The sequence below is a fragment of the Sinohyriopsis cumingii genome, chromosome 18, assembly GCF_028554795.1.
Source record: "Sinohyriopsis cumingii isolate HCF-2022 chromosome 18, ASM2855479v2, whole genome shotgun sequence".
In the NCBI taxonomy this organism is placed as follows: domain Eukaryota; kingdom Metazoa; phylum Mollusca; class Bivalvia; order Unionida; family Unionidae; genus Sinohyriopsis; species Sinohyriopsis cumingii.
This window is the reverse complement of record NC_142978.1, coordinates 85,598,759-85,616,545: the sequence shown is the minus strand read 5'-3', so window position 1 is coordinate 85,616,545 and position 17,787 is coordinate 85,598,759. Positions and strand designations below refer to the sequence as shown.

Below are 17,787 nucleotides of genomic sequence, written 5' to 3'. Positions count from 1 at the left end.
CATTTTGTATTGCCAAGCTGCATCACTTAACAACGGCAATTTAGAACACAAATTAAATGGGTGCTGTGTCATTTAGTATCAGGGTATCTGACCATTGATAAAGAGTATTTAACATAAAAGAAATGTAATTCCTGCTACAATATACCATTTATGGTACTCTTGTTATGCATTGGCATTATTGTCACCACTGTTTAGAGGGTTTGTCCAAACTTGTAAGGTCAGACAATAAGCGTTATAGTGCAATTTGCAGACCAAACATATAGTACGGGAGATCCTGATTTTGGTTAAGTTTTCATATTTAATTGCTCTTTGAAAGCACGATTTTGATACCAGGAGACTAATGTGTGTATCCCTTGAAACTGTACTTGATTTTGATGAAATTCAGTCCCTTGATGCTTTATGGCATATTGCCCATTCTCCTTTGCTAAATATAGTGTGTACTTAATAATAGTAACAAATCTGATCATCTTAATAAAATTAGTATCAAAGTATAGCACTGGCTTTTTAGGTTACTTTTATGTCAAGGAAGGCAACTGAGATTTTGGTAAATGATAATAGTTATCTGCCCTAGATATTGTTTCACTGGTGGTAATATATGAAACAGCAGTAGATTATGCTTTTAAAAGGAAATCACAATAATTCCTCCAAAAGTGTTTCAGATGTTAATATGAACACTATGGTGGCTTAGAAAGTAATGAAGAAAAATTATTTCTGCAATATAACATTCAGTTTTCAGCTATATACCGTCACCAAAGCTTGTGGATGCCTTGATGTCGAGTGAGAAAGACGGCTTTTGTTTTTGTATTGTCATTGTCACTTTGCATCATGGTAGTAAATCATGGTTGTATTTTGTAAATGTAAACAATGAGACATCAAAAGCAAGTATTTCAAATGGAATCTACACTATATTTAAAGAAGCTGAATACAAAACAAATAACTTATTAAGTACATTTTCCTTCAGTTGGTATTTTTCTTCTTTTGTTTAGGAGAATCATCATCTGGTGTAAGTCGTGAAGATTTCATTGATAAGATTGCCACTGATGTACTTGGGAAACTGCCAGAAGAGTTTGCCTTGGATAAGATCAAGAAAAAGTTTGGTTTGGACATATCTCCAACCACCGTTGTGTTGCTACAGGAGCTTGAACGCTGGAATGCACTTGTTAACAGAATGAGGAAATCCCTGGCCACTTTAAAAAGGGTAAATATGTTTAAAATGTAATCAGATTAGTTTGATAATTTTTTATTCACTTCCTTTTGTTTTATTCTTTTGTTTAGATATCAATGTTGTTTTTAACATGTACATGGTAAATGTTGGACGACAAAAGTTTGAAAATAGAATCGAGATTGTAAATTAAAAACGATGCATACAGTTGTTGAAATTAATAAAATTGTGTAGCAGAATCTATGTCATCTTTAGTTGAAAAATGTTTTCGGAGTTAACATTTGTTGCTAAAGATGATTCATGACCTTGGCAAAGTGATAAGATAAACATGAATCCATGCTTTTTCCCACAGAAGTCAGTGTCCAAAATTAAAATTTCAAGCAAAATGGAACAACTGTATAATAATTTGTGCATTTTATGATACACCTGGGTTGAAATTCACAGGTAGATGGTTAGCAATTTTGGTGCCTGTTTTATGGTTTGCTACTTTCTAGAGATTCAGGTGAAAATGTTTGTTCCCTAGAATTGTGAAAAGAATGAACCCAAGTGACACATTTTCTTCTTGATGCATCACTTTACGACCTGATTAAAATATACAGATTGGCTACCTGATTATGCCATGGTTAATTCTAACCCAACATGCTGTGTAAAATTATTGTCTTATTAGAAGTAAGATGAAGAACAAGATAGCAAACAAGTTTATTTTCTTGTTGTTATAGGCCCTTGCTGGAGAGGTGGGTATGAGCAGTGAACTGGATGATGTGGCACGTTCTCTCTTCAATGGCCAGATTCCCGGCATCTGGAGAAGACTGGCACCAGCAACACTTAAGTCCCTTGGAAACTGGATGATTCACTTTGATAGTAGATACAAGCAGTATTATAGTTGGGTAGGTGTCTTTACGTTCATAACTAAAATATACTTCCATGTTTTAAATGAATTTCATTTTAATGGGGATTTTGTTTTAGTACTTTATCAAAAGTATAAAGTTGAGGGGCTTAGGTTACTGGATTTAAACAGGTTGATATTAAAGAAGGAAAATTTGGGAACAAACACAACTTAGAGTCTTGAGGGGATCTGAGTATATCCAGGGGCTCAGTTTCGAGGGGTTTCACTATATAATAATGCTATTTATTAGTGCATTAAAAACTTGTGGTCTTACAAAACAGTGGTGTTTCAGATCAGGCTTTTCTATACCATGGGTTTAGAACATTGAAAACAAGTTTGTGACTACCAGCAGTGAATTTTTAATTTTAATGAAATCTTTATTAAAATTTTGTACAATATTTGCATTTGTTTGACATGGATATTTTTATTTTATTATCATTTCTTTTTAGTATGAGCTCTGTTAGTTCCATCTGAAACAGTGAACAATCTTAAATTTGTAAATAGGTTTATTAGAATGTCATCTTCAACAAGATACATGATGTACAAAGAAATTAACATTTAGACCTCTTAATTACCAAGAAGTAATTCCCATATTTAGCTTTAAAATTGTGATGCACAACGGAAATTAGTATTATTTTCTATCATGGTCCTAGTTCACAATAAACTAATTACACTTTTTACACAATTATATTTATTAGTTTGAGCTGAGAAAATGTTTTTTATTGCAGAAAAATTATATGGAATGCACAGATTTATGAACTACTTATTTCTGAAAGATTAGAATCATTTTCTTATTTACAGGTGAACGAAGCTGAACCAGCGGTGATGTGGTTGTCAGGACTTCATATCCCTGAGTCATACCTGACTGCGCTGGTACAGGCCACATGTCGTAAAAATGGCTGGCCCCTAGACAAGTCAACACTGTACACTGCTGTCACAAAATGGCTTTCACCAGGTGATGTGACAGAAAAGGCTCATCAAGGTTAGTACAATTTCAGACTGAATGTAACAGCCATAACACAGTGAACAATCAAGATAATGCTGATAATTAAACTAAAATCTTCACTATTTTTCTGATTTCAGGTTGTTTTGTGTCTGGGCTTTACCTTGAAGGTGCAGCATGGAACCACGAGGAATCATGCTTGATGAAACAGAAACCCAAACAGCTGATTCAAGAGCTGCCAGTCATGAAGATTATCCCTATTGAGGCTCACAGGCTGAAACTTCAGGTAGGTGGCAGACTATCATCACTTACTTCCACCAGGACTTCAATACAAGTCTTAGGTGGGTGGCAGACTATCATCACTTACTTCCACCAGGACTTTTATACAAGTCTTAGGTGGGTGGCAGACTGTCATCACTGAATTCCACCAGGACTTCAATACAAGTCTTAGGTGTCTGTGGAGCAGTCTTGTTAATTTCTTGGACTGCTTGACTAGCTCTAAGTTTAGAGGAGGTGTTTGGGGAAAAAGATATCCTTACACACACATTGCATGAAATAAATCAAAGCGACATGGTGTTTGAATTATACAGATTGGTGGAACACTCATCAGGTCCTCTTTGTAAATCACTGTGCATCTTACATACATTGTTTGGATAAAATTAGGCTGTTCATATTGTGTGTACTCATAGCATGTAAAACTGTATATAACACAGCCTACTTGAGGAATACATATTATGTATTTCTCAGGTAGTCTATGCTGTGTTGAATGAAAGATGAGATTACCAGGTCACCCTTGTCTAACTACACTCATAACTCATGTTCCTTTGGGGCATTAATACTTAATTGTTGTAACAATGTACATCTTTAGTTGCATGCGTACTGCAAGCTACATTTGACTGTGAGCAAGCAATTCTACTATGCAATCAGAGTATGGGATATTAGCTGTTGACTGGGATTCATTTGGTCAGTTTAGGCCATATAAATCATTGCAAAATGACCCTTAAATTACAAACTTGTGAAAATAGGATTGTTGCGGTCAGATCTGTTTATCGACTTGTCTGGGTTTGATCTGGATTCTGATATTTATATTAGATTCAGTGGAGTTGGTCAGAGAACCAGACTAACTTTTACAGGAGTACCTCAGATGCATTAATCTGCCAACTTGATCAAGCTTTTGTGCTCATATTATAACATCATGAGGAAATGTAATCCAACAAATGAAAATACATTGAATGCCAAAGGGACAATCAGTCACTTAAAAAGTTCACACAATCAGACATTTTAAAAAGGAGTATTCAGATTCTTGATCATGTTTGGAAAACTCTGAAAGATAACAGTTACATTTATTGGACATCATGTTATATTGATTGCTCATGGCTGGAGCAGTGATTGCCACTGCCACATGAATTAAACCCCCCCCCCCCAAAGATTTTATCATGTTGAGAGATTTAGCAAGAAGTTGTTGATGCTATGGGGTTTGGAACTGCAGTTTCTAAAACTGAACTGTTGATGGATGTTTTCTAAGGTGAGTGTTGCAGTACATATTTTGTTACACCAAACAAAAAATTGGTAGTCTAACTTAAGGAAAATATTGACCCACTTTACTGCAAGAGTCTTGTTAGGTTTGACAGGCTTGAATTGAAAATGATTTTGTTTTTAATAGTTGTTTCTACTCGTACGTATTTGTAGGAATGCAAGTTACAAGTGCTCTTTTACACATTGGGAGTTGGTCATGGGTACATTTTCAAACACACTGACAGGTAGTGTTTGTAAGTCACAGAAATTACTGCTATTCACCTGCCACAGTTGTTAAACTATGATTATGTCAGGCATTGCTTGCTCATGGTAAATCACTCTTTGCTATGTACACATTTATGCCACTTAACAAGTTTATAGTTTAAGAAAATTAAGTATAAAGGGATATTAACAGACAGTATCATTGGGTCAGAAAGGGAAATTACTCACAGAAAATTTAAGACTTGAGCACCAAGCTTTGTAATAGGAGGAGAATGTTAAGAAATGAATTTGCTCGTTTTCATCTTTCTTTTTAAGGTTCCTACAGATATAGTGTAATTCTTATATTCGGTTTACTTTTGTTAACTTTGAAGTCTTCTTCAAAATCCTTATTTTTTGAGATTGTGGTTTAATGGTTATGAAATTTTAGGATGACTGTAGGAGCAGTTCACTTAGGATCTGATATGGTGTCTCAAAAGGATACACGTGTTTGACATCAGTATGAACCTATTTTAACATTGCATGCTTAGTGTCGAGTTTTCACTGATTTTCTATCTGTTGATTTTGTCCATGCCAAATAGTTTCAAAACAAATATAAATTTTGTAAGCCTTCATTTTATTTATTGCTTTGCTGATTTTCAGAACACTTTCCGAACCCCTGTTTATGTGACATCACAGAGACGTAATGCTATGGGTGTGGGCCTGGTGTTTGAAGCAGATCTGGCTACCACAGAACACATCAGTCACTGGACACTACAGGGAGTCTGTTTGACTCTAAACACCGATTAGACACCAGTATGACAAAGAGTACATACTTGTGGTACTATATCACAAGTTTGAAAAAAGAAGACAAATTTTTGCAATTTTTTGGATAATCCATTCATTGAAAAAAATTCAGAAAGTGATTAAGTGAGTTAATCTTGTCCGATACATTCCTTGGATTTAAACTCTGCTGCGAAACAGAACTTGTTAAATTTTGTTTAGTTGGAAAAATCATTTTTGCGATTTTATTTTTATTGAAATAATTTTTGTGTTAATTGAAAGATAACTTCAATGCCAGTGTGTTATATATAAACAGTTTTGTATTTCTTGTGATGGACTGATATGATGCACATATGCAGCCATTAGAAGGATGAAATGACTATTTCAGATAAATACATTATTTTTTATCACAGGAGTATCGAATATCTGTAAGTTATTTTGTGTGTTTTGTTGCTTTTTAAGAGCTATTATTATTCTTGTACATGTCCTAATACAGTCAAATAGTTACAGTGTGTCCTGAATATTTTAAGACCATAGTAAGAAAATATGTACATTTATATATGAAGAAAGACTTATCAAAACTATTCGAAGTCATTTTCTTACATGATAGAACTGCATTGAGATGGTATATTTACTTGTGCATGTATGTTTTACCAAAAACTGTTTTAGGATCTACATTGTCAAGCAAGCACGTCTGTGATATTCTCACCATGCTTTTGTCGAATTCCGTCCCTAATTTTATTCATTTGAACAGTATTTTGTATAATTTCCAGAAGACTCTTATCTTTTATTCTAAGCTTTAGACACCTATATAATTTTGTTACAATTTAAATGTGTTTTTTTTTATTTGAAGGTGGTATCTCCTGAGAATTTTTTAAAAATGTTTAACAGTTCTTTTGTTTATTTTTATAATACCTTTACTAAAATGTGGACTGCCATCAAAAATGTAAGCAGTGGATATTATATAATAGATGTATATATGCATAATTAATCTTCCGATGGTTGTATTTTTACAGAGCATTTTCTTTACTATTATTTTTATTGAATTACACGATGCTGTCCTATTGGGCATATTTGTTTTGTTGATGTGTCATCGTCCCATCATAAAAACACCCCTACCTGGAAAAAAATAATAAAGTTAAACCAAAAAAAAGAAAATAAACTTTACAATAACATTTCTTCTTCGTTTTTTCATTCAAAGAAAGTTTAAGATAATGGCCTGCTGAAGAAAATGAATTTCAGAATACATTTGAATAATATTTTATGTTCTTTCTTGGTAAAATACTGTGTTCATCTAAGTTCTAAGTTTCTGTCCATCCAGCATAGATGGAAGCTTGATTGCACAAAAATTACTTGGACAAAATAAATTTGGCTGTCATGTTTTTATGCATATGTATTTGACCTGATTAGAATTTCATCCCACTAAAAAATATATGAAGTATTCAATTTTTAGCATAAAATTATACAGCTTTTTGGGGCATGGACTCTTGTGATAAATAGATTATGCAGAAACTATCAGACATAAAGAAGGCCTGAAGGTATGTTTGCATTCCTATCTTGATGACATGATTGGATTTTTGTTCCACAAAGGCAGTATTACCTGTTTTTTTTAATTTTTTAAAATAAATTTTTTACCTTTTAGGACTAAATTATGTAGAAATGGACTTTAAATCCAGGGGTCATGGTACCTAGGTCTGCTGCCTTAGGGTGTCCTTGAGAAAGGAACTTGGCTCCCATCTCCTCATTATGATATAGCTAATAATGTGTTAAAAGTGCAGTTACAACCCACAATAACTAATATCTTGCCAGCATAATTTCACAAAATCACTTCAGAAATGAAAATTGACACACGTTTATTCCTTTTGAAAATGACCTGGCTGGATTTTGATGATACTCAAGCAATTTTAATACCAGTAATACTATACCTGCTACTGTTGTATTTCTTTCCTTTTCCAGGATGCTTAGTCTACCAGTTCATGCTAAATATTCCTTCTATGTTTATTTAGTATTTGGAGGCCCAGATATGAATTGAAAATGTGATCCCAGCCAGCTTCCTTTGTTATAGCCAATATATGGAATATCTTGCTCTTTTTCCTTGGACATGCAGATGAGTACACATACATCAGAACACTTAATGAATTTTGCCTTCATTGCTGTCATTAACTACTTGGTTTTGCCAGATGTTTCTCATTTTATGTCATCTTTTTCTCTCCATTATTACATTAATTGTGTCATTTTGTGTTACTTTTTATTGAAATTAAAGGGTTTTTACATCCTGTTCAGCAAAGTGCTGCTTCTTTTAATTGTTCCCCCTTTTTAGTACTGGATAATGGTTAAGTATAACTTACCCATTTTTGGTTTCTGGTTACATTGTGGGCATAAGAATGCCCTTTGGCACACTCACCCTATCTGTCTTATCATGTATAAATGTTTATGTATGGACATATGTTCTGTTTGTTGCCTGTGAACAGATTAAGTGTGGTACTTGACAGAAAGTCACTGCACTTAATGCTGGAGAAAGAAGAAAGACCTCTCTTCCTTGTTTCATCCCTTGAAGGTGCCTTCTATTACCAAGAAGGGTCAGGATCACTTCCATTTTTAAGGAAGTCTACATCCATAGTGAGCAGAAACCAGTAGTGATTTCCATGGTTGGGAGATTACCAAAACAACTTGGATCCCTGATGCTCATTCCATTGTTGTCAGTGCCTGTTAGGGATAAATTCTTGTCTCTTCCAAAGAGAGGAACAGTGCTGGTGCCTGAGAAGAGGTCATAGCTTGCCAGCAAGGATGAGCAGCACTCTCAGGAGGAATGTGAAGGGATAGTGACTGATATGAGTGAGTTACATCTTCCAGAAAATTGATAAGAGCAACACTTGGTAATATAGATCTGATGTAGACTCACCAGAGTTTTGTCTCTAGATCTTTTCCAAAATGATCTTTGACCAGTCATATGGTGCAAGTCACTGCTCACGGGGTATCGGGCACTAGTCATAAGGCGCCAGTCACCAGTTGATGCTTTTTGAGCAACCACACACTGAGTTTTGATTGATGGTCTTGGGACATGGACTGAGTCGATGTCCGCTCCAATTTTCCAGGTTATCACTCAATCCCTATGATCCCTATGAAGATAGGGAGTCAATTTTCGCTTGCCTATCTAGTGAAGGAGATCAGGTTGGCATCCACTCTGTTTGATGTTCCTGTTTAATCCTAAAAGGATTTGGAGAGTCCTACTACGCGGTATGGAGTCTTTTTGTTTCCACCTTGACAATCATGGATGCCTCTGCCTTGGTTTCAAGTTATGTAGGACATGACAGGGTGTGGACCTGTACCATATCTGGCCTTGTCCAAAAGAATGGAGCTGGACCACCACTTTACTCCACGATTGTCAAGAAATGATCATCAATCACATTCACAGAAGAGATATCATAGTAAGGTTGGTACCGTTCCCTTCTTGGAGGGCTATGAGATGACCAATTGCCCATTCCACCGTTTGCTTCTCAAGAGACGGCGGCAAGGAAGGACACCGATTCACAGGTGGGACCTCCTCTCAAGTTTTTTTTTAAAAACAGGGCCAACTTCAACAGCCACACAAGCAATCTCAGTTCAAAACTCCCTCCCGCTTGTTCTTCGCTAAACGTGCGGGTCGAAGTATGGATGTCTTTGGACTTCTCTCTCTTCCCGAAGGTGGGAGGCAGTCGGCCCCAGAAAGTCACATCCCTATGCTACATCCTCCTCTTCCCAGGTCACAGTAGGTGCGTGACTAGCCCGTTTTTACCGCTACGTTGGCCTAGTGGTTAGAGCATCCGTCTCGGCTGCGGGAGGTCGTGGGCTCGATCCCCGGCCGAGTCATATCAAAGGCTTACAAAAATGGTACTAACAGCTTCCTCGCATGGCGCTCAGCATTACGAGTTAGTGTTAGGACTGGTCGGCCTGGCTTCAGATAATGTGACTGGGTGGGACATCACGCTACATGTCTGCGACATTGTTAAAGCTACGTTAAAAATCCAAATCACACACACATACACACACACACAGCAATTTTCTTAACTTCGAGTATTAGTTGGACATTACAGACAATCATACGATGCGTGGAGCCTTTCCTCTTCGTTTCCGGGAACCTTCTCCCCTCTCACAGACCCAATTTATTTTCAACAGTCAAGACTAGTTCATCTTAGGGAAGAGGTGTACACCCTTCTACTGAATTGCGCAGTCGGGAGAGTAGCATACGACAGAAAAAACAGACTTCGATTCCCTGATCTAGGAAATCTGAAAGCAGACGCGGATCTAGTTCCCCATCGTGAGACTTCACTTGCGCCTACTCCAGTTGCTGCATGTAGGAAACTGGAAACAATTACCCACTATCAGCTTGGATTCCCCAGGATCCAAATTTTGTCTCCATCTGAGTTGGTTGCTAGCTCCTGGCTGGAGTTCCGTTTCACAGTCCCAAAGCACACTTCTGTACACATATGTATCAAATTCGGGATGAAGAGCTCACCTGGTGCCAGGGACTGTTCGTTTCTGGAAGAAACGACCCATGACATAAACATCCTTAATATGCGGACAGTGTTTCCAGGACTTAAAAGGGCGTGTCAAGCACATAAATCGTTGTTGTGTGATGATCACATGGGACAACAGCTCGGCGGTTGCGTACTTCAAGCGTCAAGGATGTACACATTCCCCTTCTCTTTGGGTGAAAAGTGTAGAGCATCCTCTTGACACTTTCAGGTTTAGCATTATTCCAGGCAAAAGGAATATTGTGTCCCCCGGCATGTCCAGACGGGGCCGTTCTCACGCAATGGTCTCTGCACTCGTTAGTGGCAGAGTCACTTTTTCAACTATGCTGGAGGCTATTTGTGGACTTTCTTGGTATGAGACTAAACAACAAGCTCCCTCCTCATGTCTCTCTAGTACCAGAACAAAGGGTCTGAGTGGTGGACGCCTTTGGTTTAAAACGGGATCGTCTGTACTCTTACACCTACCCCTCTTTTAAAAAATAATTTCGCTGCCACAGCACAAGGTTTGTCTTGCATAACAATTCTTAGATTATCCACCGTAACGTTTGGGTCATCTTCAGTGATCAATCCGCAAAGACCAGTTTTTGAGCAGGGTTGCCAGCTGCATCTCCAAAGTTAGGAGGCAATCCGTTTCTCAAGTTTACGAGGCAAAGAGGCGAATCTTCTCTTACTGGTGTAGTAAAAATGAGTTGATCCCTTCTGTCCCTCATTAACTGCGGTTGCAGACTTTCTTACCCTCATTTCGAGGAAAGTGAAGGTTCTGTATTTAACATTAAGGACATATGGCAGCCCTTTCTAACACTCTCAAGCTCTCTAGGGGTTCCACCATTGGTTTGGATTCTCATCTTTCTAATCACGTCAGGTATTTTTAACTTTAGAGGCCGGTATCTTGCTCATTATTGCCTAGCTGGAACCTTTCTTGTGTTCTTTAGGCGTTATCAGAACCCCATTTTGAACCTTTGAGTGAAGCTTCCTTCGAGAACCCTAACCTTGAGAGAGTGTTCCTGAATTTTCGAAGCTTTAGCAAGAAGAAAGAGAGAATTGACGCCGTGTTTGTGAAAAGGGGTTGTTTACGATTCAGTGGTGACTATATTTTGGTTTCTTTTCTTTATTTATTTCTTATTTTTGCCATCCTGGGCTTCCTACTAAGAATCAACTACGTTTAGTAGCCCCTATTCTTATTGTGATTCCAGGTCTCATTTGTATCTGTGATGTGGATGATCAAAATAGGCCAGTAGTGAAGTGGGGCACCCTACGTACAATGGGAATTAGCATTACAGGGACCCCTGGGACAATCTACGTACAATGGAAATTTAACATGGCGAAAAATCGTGGGTCAATCTACGTACAAGGGGAATTTAACATGGGAATAAATCGTGGGACAATCTACGTACAAGGGGAATTTAACATGGGAATAAATCGTGGGACAATCTACGTACAAGGGGAATTTAACATGGCAATAAATCGTGTGACAATCTACGTACAAGGGGAATTTAACATGGGATTTTTTTAAATTTTTAAAAAAAAATTTTTAAAAAAAGGGGTAGGCAATTCAAAGGCTATCTCTTTTCGAGATATATGGGGGCCCTGAAAAGGGCCTTTGGTTTATGTTAATATGCCCTTAACATAAAGGGCATTTGCGACATCTTCTTTTCCTCAAACTTCGTCTTACAGCAGGGCCATACATCAGAGTCCTCTTGAGGCAACCTTGTCTCTCTATATAGACTCTTCTTATCCACAGACTGCTGTTGGTCCTGTAGACAACGGTCCACTTGGATCGGACATACATGAGCATGTCCGTCCTGAACATCATTGTTGACACAAGGGTTGAAGATTCAACGTCGGTCCACATGTTGAGGCTCCGAGAATAGGTGAATCAATGCAGTGAACTGCGCTTATTTATAGGGACAGAAAGGATTGAAACGGATTGAGTTCATTCACCAATCCGAACACGCGTTACAGAATTCAGTCAGCCCGCATCCAATCCGAAGAGAGCAGTCTGTGACGTCACGTAGTCAATATAGATTCGCTAGCGCTTGTGTGCAGTCAATCTATGCGATAGTGATTCAACATGACGGAAACTCAGAAAACGATCCAGTGGGGTGCACCAGCAGGGGAGACCGCCCAAGGGAATCCGGACTTACTTTCAGAAGAGGTACATTGGGATTTTGTGGATTTTCTCTCCTCGCAAGAATTTGTTCCGGAACCTTCGTTACCTTCTTCATTACCGCAAGTGGAGAATTTTAGACAGAGACAGAAAGAAGAATTGGAGAAATTTATACAACGACAAAAGGAAGCGGAACAGGCTTTTCTCCTACAGCAACAGCAACAAGAAGAAGAGGTAAGAAAAAAACAACAGCAAGAAGAAGTAGCAACAAAGAAACAAGAGGGTGAAAATCAAACGGTCACGGTACTGTTGGACATTTTAGCGGAGTTAAGAAGTCTGAAACAAATGTATCAGACTTCTTTATCACGACCGAAGAGAATACGACCTTCCCGAGCCAAACATGTCAACCCTGTGACTAAGCCTACCGTACCACCCTTAGTGATTTCAACCCAATCATTATCATCATTACGCAGTCCAGAAGTAGGCCTTGGCCGTGGCAAAGGCTTAAGGCAGTTAAAATTGATTGCTTAAACTCACCCCTGCACCATAAAGAAAAAAAGGCCCTTTTCAGGGCCACCCACATTTCTCGAAAAGAAATACAATTTCAATTTGCCAATAACTCAAAAAAAACTCACCCATGTTACCCTTATAGTACGTGTCTGTGTATGAGTGCGTGAGTGTAGCTTCTTATTTTAAAATCAAAACTCAAAGACTCTTACCTTATATCATTCATTTATTCTTTTCTCCATTTTTTACAATCCAATTCACAATTCACAACACAACACTTTAATAAAAAGTTCATTGATTTCTTCTGTCTCCTTGTTTAGTCTCTCTGTTTTTTGAATTTCTTCACCGTCACACTCTTTTCCTCTTCTTCTTCCTCCTCGCTTTCTTCCCTTCTTCTTTTTTTCTCCTGTTTCTTTTTCTTCACCTGTCTTCTTTCTTCCTCAGAAGAATCCCTCTCTTCCTCTGAAGAATCCCTCTCTTCTTCTGAAGAATTCCTCTTTTCTTCTGACTCCTCTTGTTTCTTTTTTGGGCAATCTGGAGACCAATGTCCTTTTTCTTTACAATAATAACAGGTATCTTGACTTTTGTCTTTTTTATCCCCTGTTTTTTTCTTTTTTGACGGTCTGGACACTCTGAAGACCAATGCCCTTTCTTCTGACAGATATAGCAAGTATCTTGACTTTTATCTCTAAAGGAAGGAGAGTAGTCCGTAGGCTGGTCTGAAGAGAATTTTCTAATGACCCCTCGCAAAGCTCTGACGAAACGTTCCATCTGGTTAGTCTCTTCCATCGTTGTGCTTGGCTTGAGAGTGAAATGAATAGTGAAAGGACAAGACACACACCCTTTTATATACGCTGGTCTGCTATGACTATAAAGTAGTTTATGGTGTTTGAACTTGAGTCATTTGACTTTTTGCTTTCAAGATGAAACGATCCCATTCATTCGAGAAGAAAGAAGAAGAAAGTAAGAGGCAGAAACGTGATCTATCGCCTCGTACCAGGGCTGAAATCTTGGCACAAATTCATGCCAGTGATTTTGAAGAGGACATGAGTGAACCAGAATCCGAACCCTCTAAACCAAGTTCACCACCCTTTGTCAACCCTGAAAAGTACTATTCCATTCGAGAGACGGAAAAGCGCTCCTCTAGAAAATTTAGAACCACGGCTTACAAATACACGGTGAAGTTTAAAGATTTCAAGGCTGAAGTGCCGTTAGAGAAAGCAGAAGTGTTCATCACTGAGGTGTGGGATTCTTTGCTCACTGCACTCAAGCGACAATGTCAACCCAAAGAAGACGATCGCTTGAGACTTTCCATACAACACGACGGTTTGAAATCCCCTGTTTGGATCGAGTTTAGCACCCCTGCAGAATTGACTGCTTCCAAAGTCATGGACAAGATTCAACACGTACAACAATCTAATGATCAGTTTGACATCACCGATGGTAAAGCCACACTGGACATGACCCACGTCTCTCCTCCTCAAGGGACAGGACGCAAAAAGATGTTATTGGTGGACGACCTTCGCAACACCAAAACGAGTCTCGTCCGAATTAACAACCCTCATGACCAGATGTGTTTAGCCCGTGCCATCGTGGTGGGACGAACCTATGCCAACAAGAACGACACGGTAGAATGGAAAAGAACCTGGAACACTATTCAACGTTCCGACCGAGCCAAACAACGAAACGAAGCAGAACTCCTGTTACAACAAGCCGGACTGCCCAAAGACACACCCTGTGGCATTCCCGAGATGCAAAGATTGCAAGATGTCCTAGCTCCACGATACACCTTGAAAGTGCACCCTCAAGAAATGCGCGGGCCTCTATTGTTTCGAGGCCAAGATTTTAAGGACGGAAAATACATTCACCTTTATCATCACGATGACCATTTCGATACCATTACCAGTATCACTGGATTCCTGGGATATGCTTATTATTGTGAGAAATGTGACTATGGTTATAATAATCGAGAGCAACACAAACATTGTGGATGGAAATGCTCAGGATGTTTGGCCTCTCCACCCTGTCTGAGCGAAGAACCAGTGCCTTGTTCAACTTGTCTGCGTACGTTTGTCAGCCCTACCTGTTACCAACAACATCTGAAAACACAAGGTTCACAGAAGAAATGCGCTTGTCAACTGCTCAGATTGTGCCCTACGTGTGGACAAGGCATACTTACCAATAATGCCAAGGCACACGTATGTCGAGGAAAGAAAAAATGTCACATTTGTCACCACATCGTGGACTTGGAACACCAATGCTACGTGCAAAAATACCAACCCCCACCAGAGAAAGAGGACGGTCACAAGAAGAAAGGCAATTTCATCTTTTTCGATTTCGAATGCATGCAAGAGACCGGCATTCACATTCCTAATTTCTGCGTGGCTCATCGAGCGTGCGAGAAGTGCATTCAAGAACCTATCTTCAGTCATTGCCCTCACTGCAGCAAGATTCCCGGAGGGCGTGAAAAAATCTTTCGGGGACCGAACACGTTAGCCGATTTTGCCCAATGGGTCTTAGACCCCGTCGACAAGACGTGGAGCCAAGAGGACATCGAACGTTACGGAGATTGTCATCGTCATGCCACGGTGATGGCTCACAATTTCTCCGGATACGATGGACAGTTTCTTTTGAGGTACTATACGGAACAAGGCACCGAGCGTCCTAAAGTGACTTTGAACGGAGCCAAAATCATTTTCATGCAAGTGGGACGAGTACAGTTTAAAGATTCGATGAGCTATTTGGCCATGCCTTTGAGTCGAATGCCTAAAACGTTTGGAATGAAAGAAATGGCTAAAGGGTACTTTCCACACTTTTTCAATACGGAAGCCAATCAACACGCCGTTCTACCCCATTTACCTGAGGCTCACTATTACGACCCCGACAACATGCGTACCGAACAACGAGAAGCTTTCTACGCTTGGTACCAGGCTCACGCTTCGGACCCTTTCGACTTTCAGGAAGAAATGCTAAAGTATTGTCGTTCCGACGTGGACATTTTACGGCGTTGCTGTGGAAAATTTCGAGAACTGTTCATGGAACACGGAGGGGTCGATCCTTTGAAAGAAGCTTGCACCATTGCCAAAGCGTGTTCCTTAGTGTATCGACAACGATTCATGCCTGAAAACACCGTGGCTGTCATCAGCCCTCAAACGAATCACTTTGTCAAGCGTCAATACTCGGTCAAAGCCCTACGTTGGTTACATTACTTGTGCGACAAGGAAGACAAATGGATTCAGCATGCCCGCAACGGAGGGGGCGAAAAGACCATCGGAACGTATTCGGTCGATGGCTGGGACTTAGAAAACCCTAAGATCGTGTACGAGTTTAACGGTTGCTTATTTCACGGATGTCCCGTCTGTTACCCTGACCGTGGTACTAAAAATCAGTTTTTACAACGAACCATGGAAGACTTGTACCAGGACACTTGTCAGCGGCGCCTAAAGTTAGAACAGGAAGGATACCAAGTGGTGGAAATGTGGGAACACGAGTACGATCACCGTATGAAAACCGATCCCGAGTTTAAACGCCTCGTGGAAAGTTACCAGTTCATGGACCCGCTGAACCCGAGGGATAGTTTGTACGGAGGAAGGACCAATGCCACCTGTTTGCTGTACCAAGCCGACGAAGAGAAAGGAGAAGAAATCAAATACTTGGACGTGTGTTCGCTGTATCCCTACGTGTGCAAATATTGTCGCTTTCCTGTAGGGCACCCACAATTGCTGACGGAACACATCGACCTGGTCAACATTCGACAATACGAAGGCTTGATCAAGTGCAAAGTTTTGCCTCCCACGAACCTATACCATCCCGTCTTACCTCACCATTGTCAAGGCAAACTGATGTTTCCCTTGTGCCGTACTTGTGCCGAAACGTGCAACCAAGACCAACCTTGCCATCACAGCCAGGAAGAACGTGCCTTGACGGGAACCTGGGTCAGCGTGGAATTGTTCAAAGCTCTGGACATGGGATACCAACTGTTAGAAGTGTACGAAATTTGTCACTTTCCCAAGACACAACAATACCGCAAGGGTGACCCCACGCAGAAAGGCATTTTCACAGACTACGTGGATGCCTTTTTGAAACTGAAGCAAGAAGCCAGCGGCTATCCTTCCTGGTGTCACACTCCCGAAGACCAAATACAATTCAAAGAGAAATACTACGAACAAGAAGGCATCACTTTAGACCACATCGAGAAAAACGAAGGCAGGCGATCGTTTGCCAAAGTGATGTTAAATTGCTTGTGGGGTAAAATGGCACAACGACCGTGTTTACCCAAGACGGAATATTTGACAGAACCTTCCCGCTACTTCCAGATGATTCACGACAAAACCAAATACATGAAACACGTGGACGTCGTTCGAGAGAATTTGATCTTGGTCAATTACGAAGAAGACCTGGACTTTGTACAAGACGACCCTTTTGGAAATGTCATCATTGCGGCTTACGTGACAGCCCATGCTCGCTTAAAATTGTACGAAGCTTTAGAACTGTTAGGGGAACGCGTCCTGTACTTTGACACGGACAGTTGCATTTACATCCATCACCCGATTCAACATCACCCTAACATCGAAGGAGACCGTTTAGGAGCCTGGACAGACGAGCATCCCGACGACAAGATTTTAAGTTTCGTCAGTGGCGGTCCTAAAAATTACGGCTACGAATACCGTGACAAACAAGGAGAAGTGCACACGACGTGCAAAGTGAAAGGACTGACTCTGAATTATCGTACCAGTCGAGTGGTCAACTTTGGGGTATTGAAAGAAGCCTTGCAATCGGGAGAGGATGGAAACTTTAAAGTGACCACCTACCAACCGAACAAAATTGTACGTTTACCCACTCACCACATCGTCAGTCGACCCTTGGAAAAAATCTATCAAATTGTATACCAGAAGCGAGTTCGACTTCCCAATCATTTCACCTTACCGTACGGTCACGTCGGTATTGGTCTGTATATAAAAAAGGAACCCTAGGCAAGATCGATAGTTCATTGTGACTACCAAGACCGAGCGAACAAGATGAATACTTTGAAAGAGGCATCGTTCCAGTTTGGGGATTGTAAAAAAGTTGTATCTTCCTCTAGTGTGACTAATATTGGATGGATAAGACCCAAGCATTGCGACGGAAAATGTCCGGAAGGAAACTGCGATTGTCCATGTGGTTACCATTGTA

At 39.8% G+C, this 17,787-nt stretch overlaps 1 protein-coding gene across 2 annotated transcripts in view; it reads left to right on the top strand.

The window, feature by feature from the left end:
• LOC149777211 (dynein axonemal heavy chain 10-like) overlaps nucleotides 1–6,662 on the top strand; it is a 135,589-nt gene extending 128,927 nt beyond the window's left edge. For both annotated transcript variants that reach the window (XM_089941919.1, XM_089941918.1), the window contains 5 exons: nucleotides 987–1,198; nucleotides 1,882–2,049; nucleotides 2,850–3,030; nucleotides 3,132–3,277; nucleotides 5,368–6,662. In XM_089941919.1, coding sequence (XP_089798045.1) covers nucleotides 987–1,198; nucleotides 1,882–2,049; nucleotides 2,850–3,030; nucleotides 3,132–3,277; nucleotides 5,368–5,514 — 854 coding nt within the window. In that variant the 3' untranslated portion in view covers nucleotides 5,515–6,662. The remainder of the gene's footprint in view (nucleotides 1–986; nucleotides 1,199–1,881; nucleotides 2,050–2,849; nucleotides 3,031–3,131; nucleotides 3,278–5,367) is intronic.
• The last annotated feature ends 11,125 nt before the right edge of the window (nucleotides 6,663–17,787 follow it).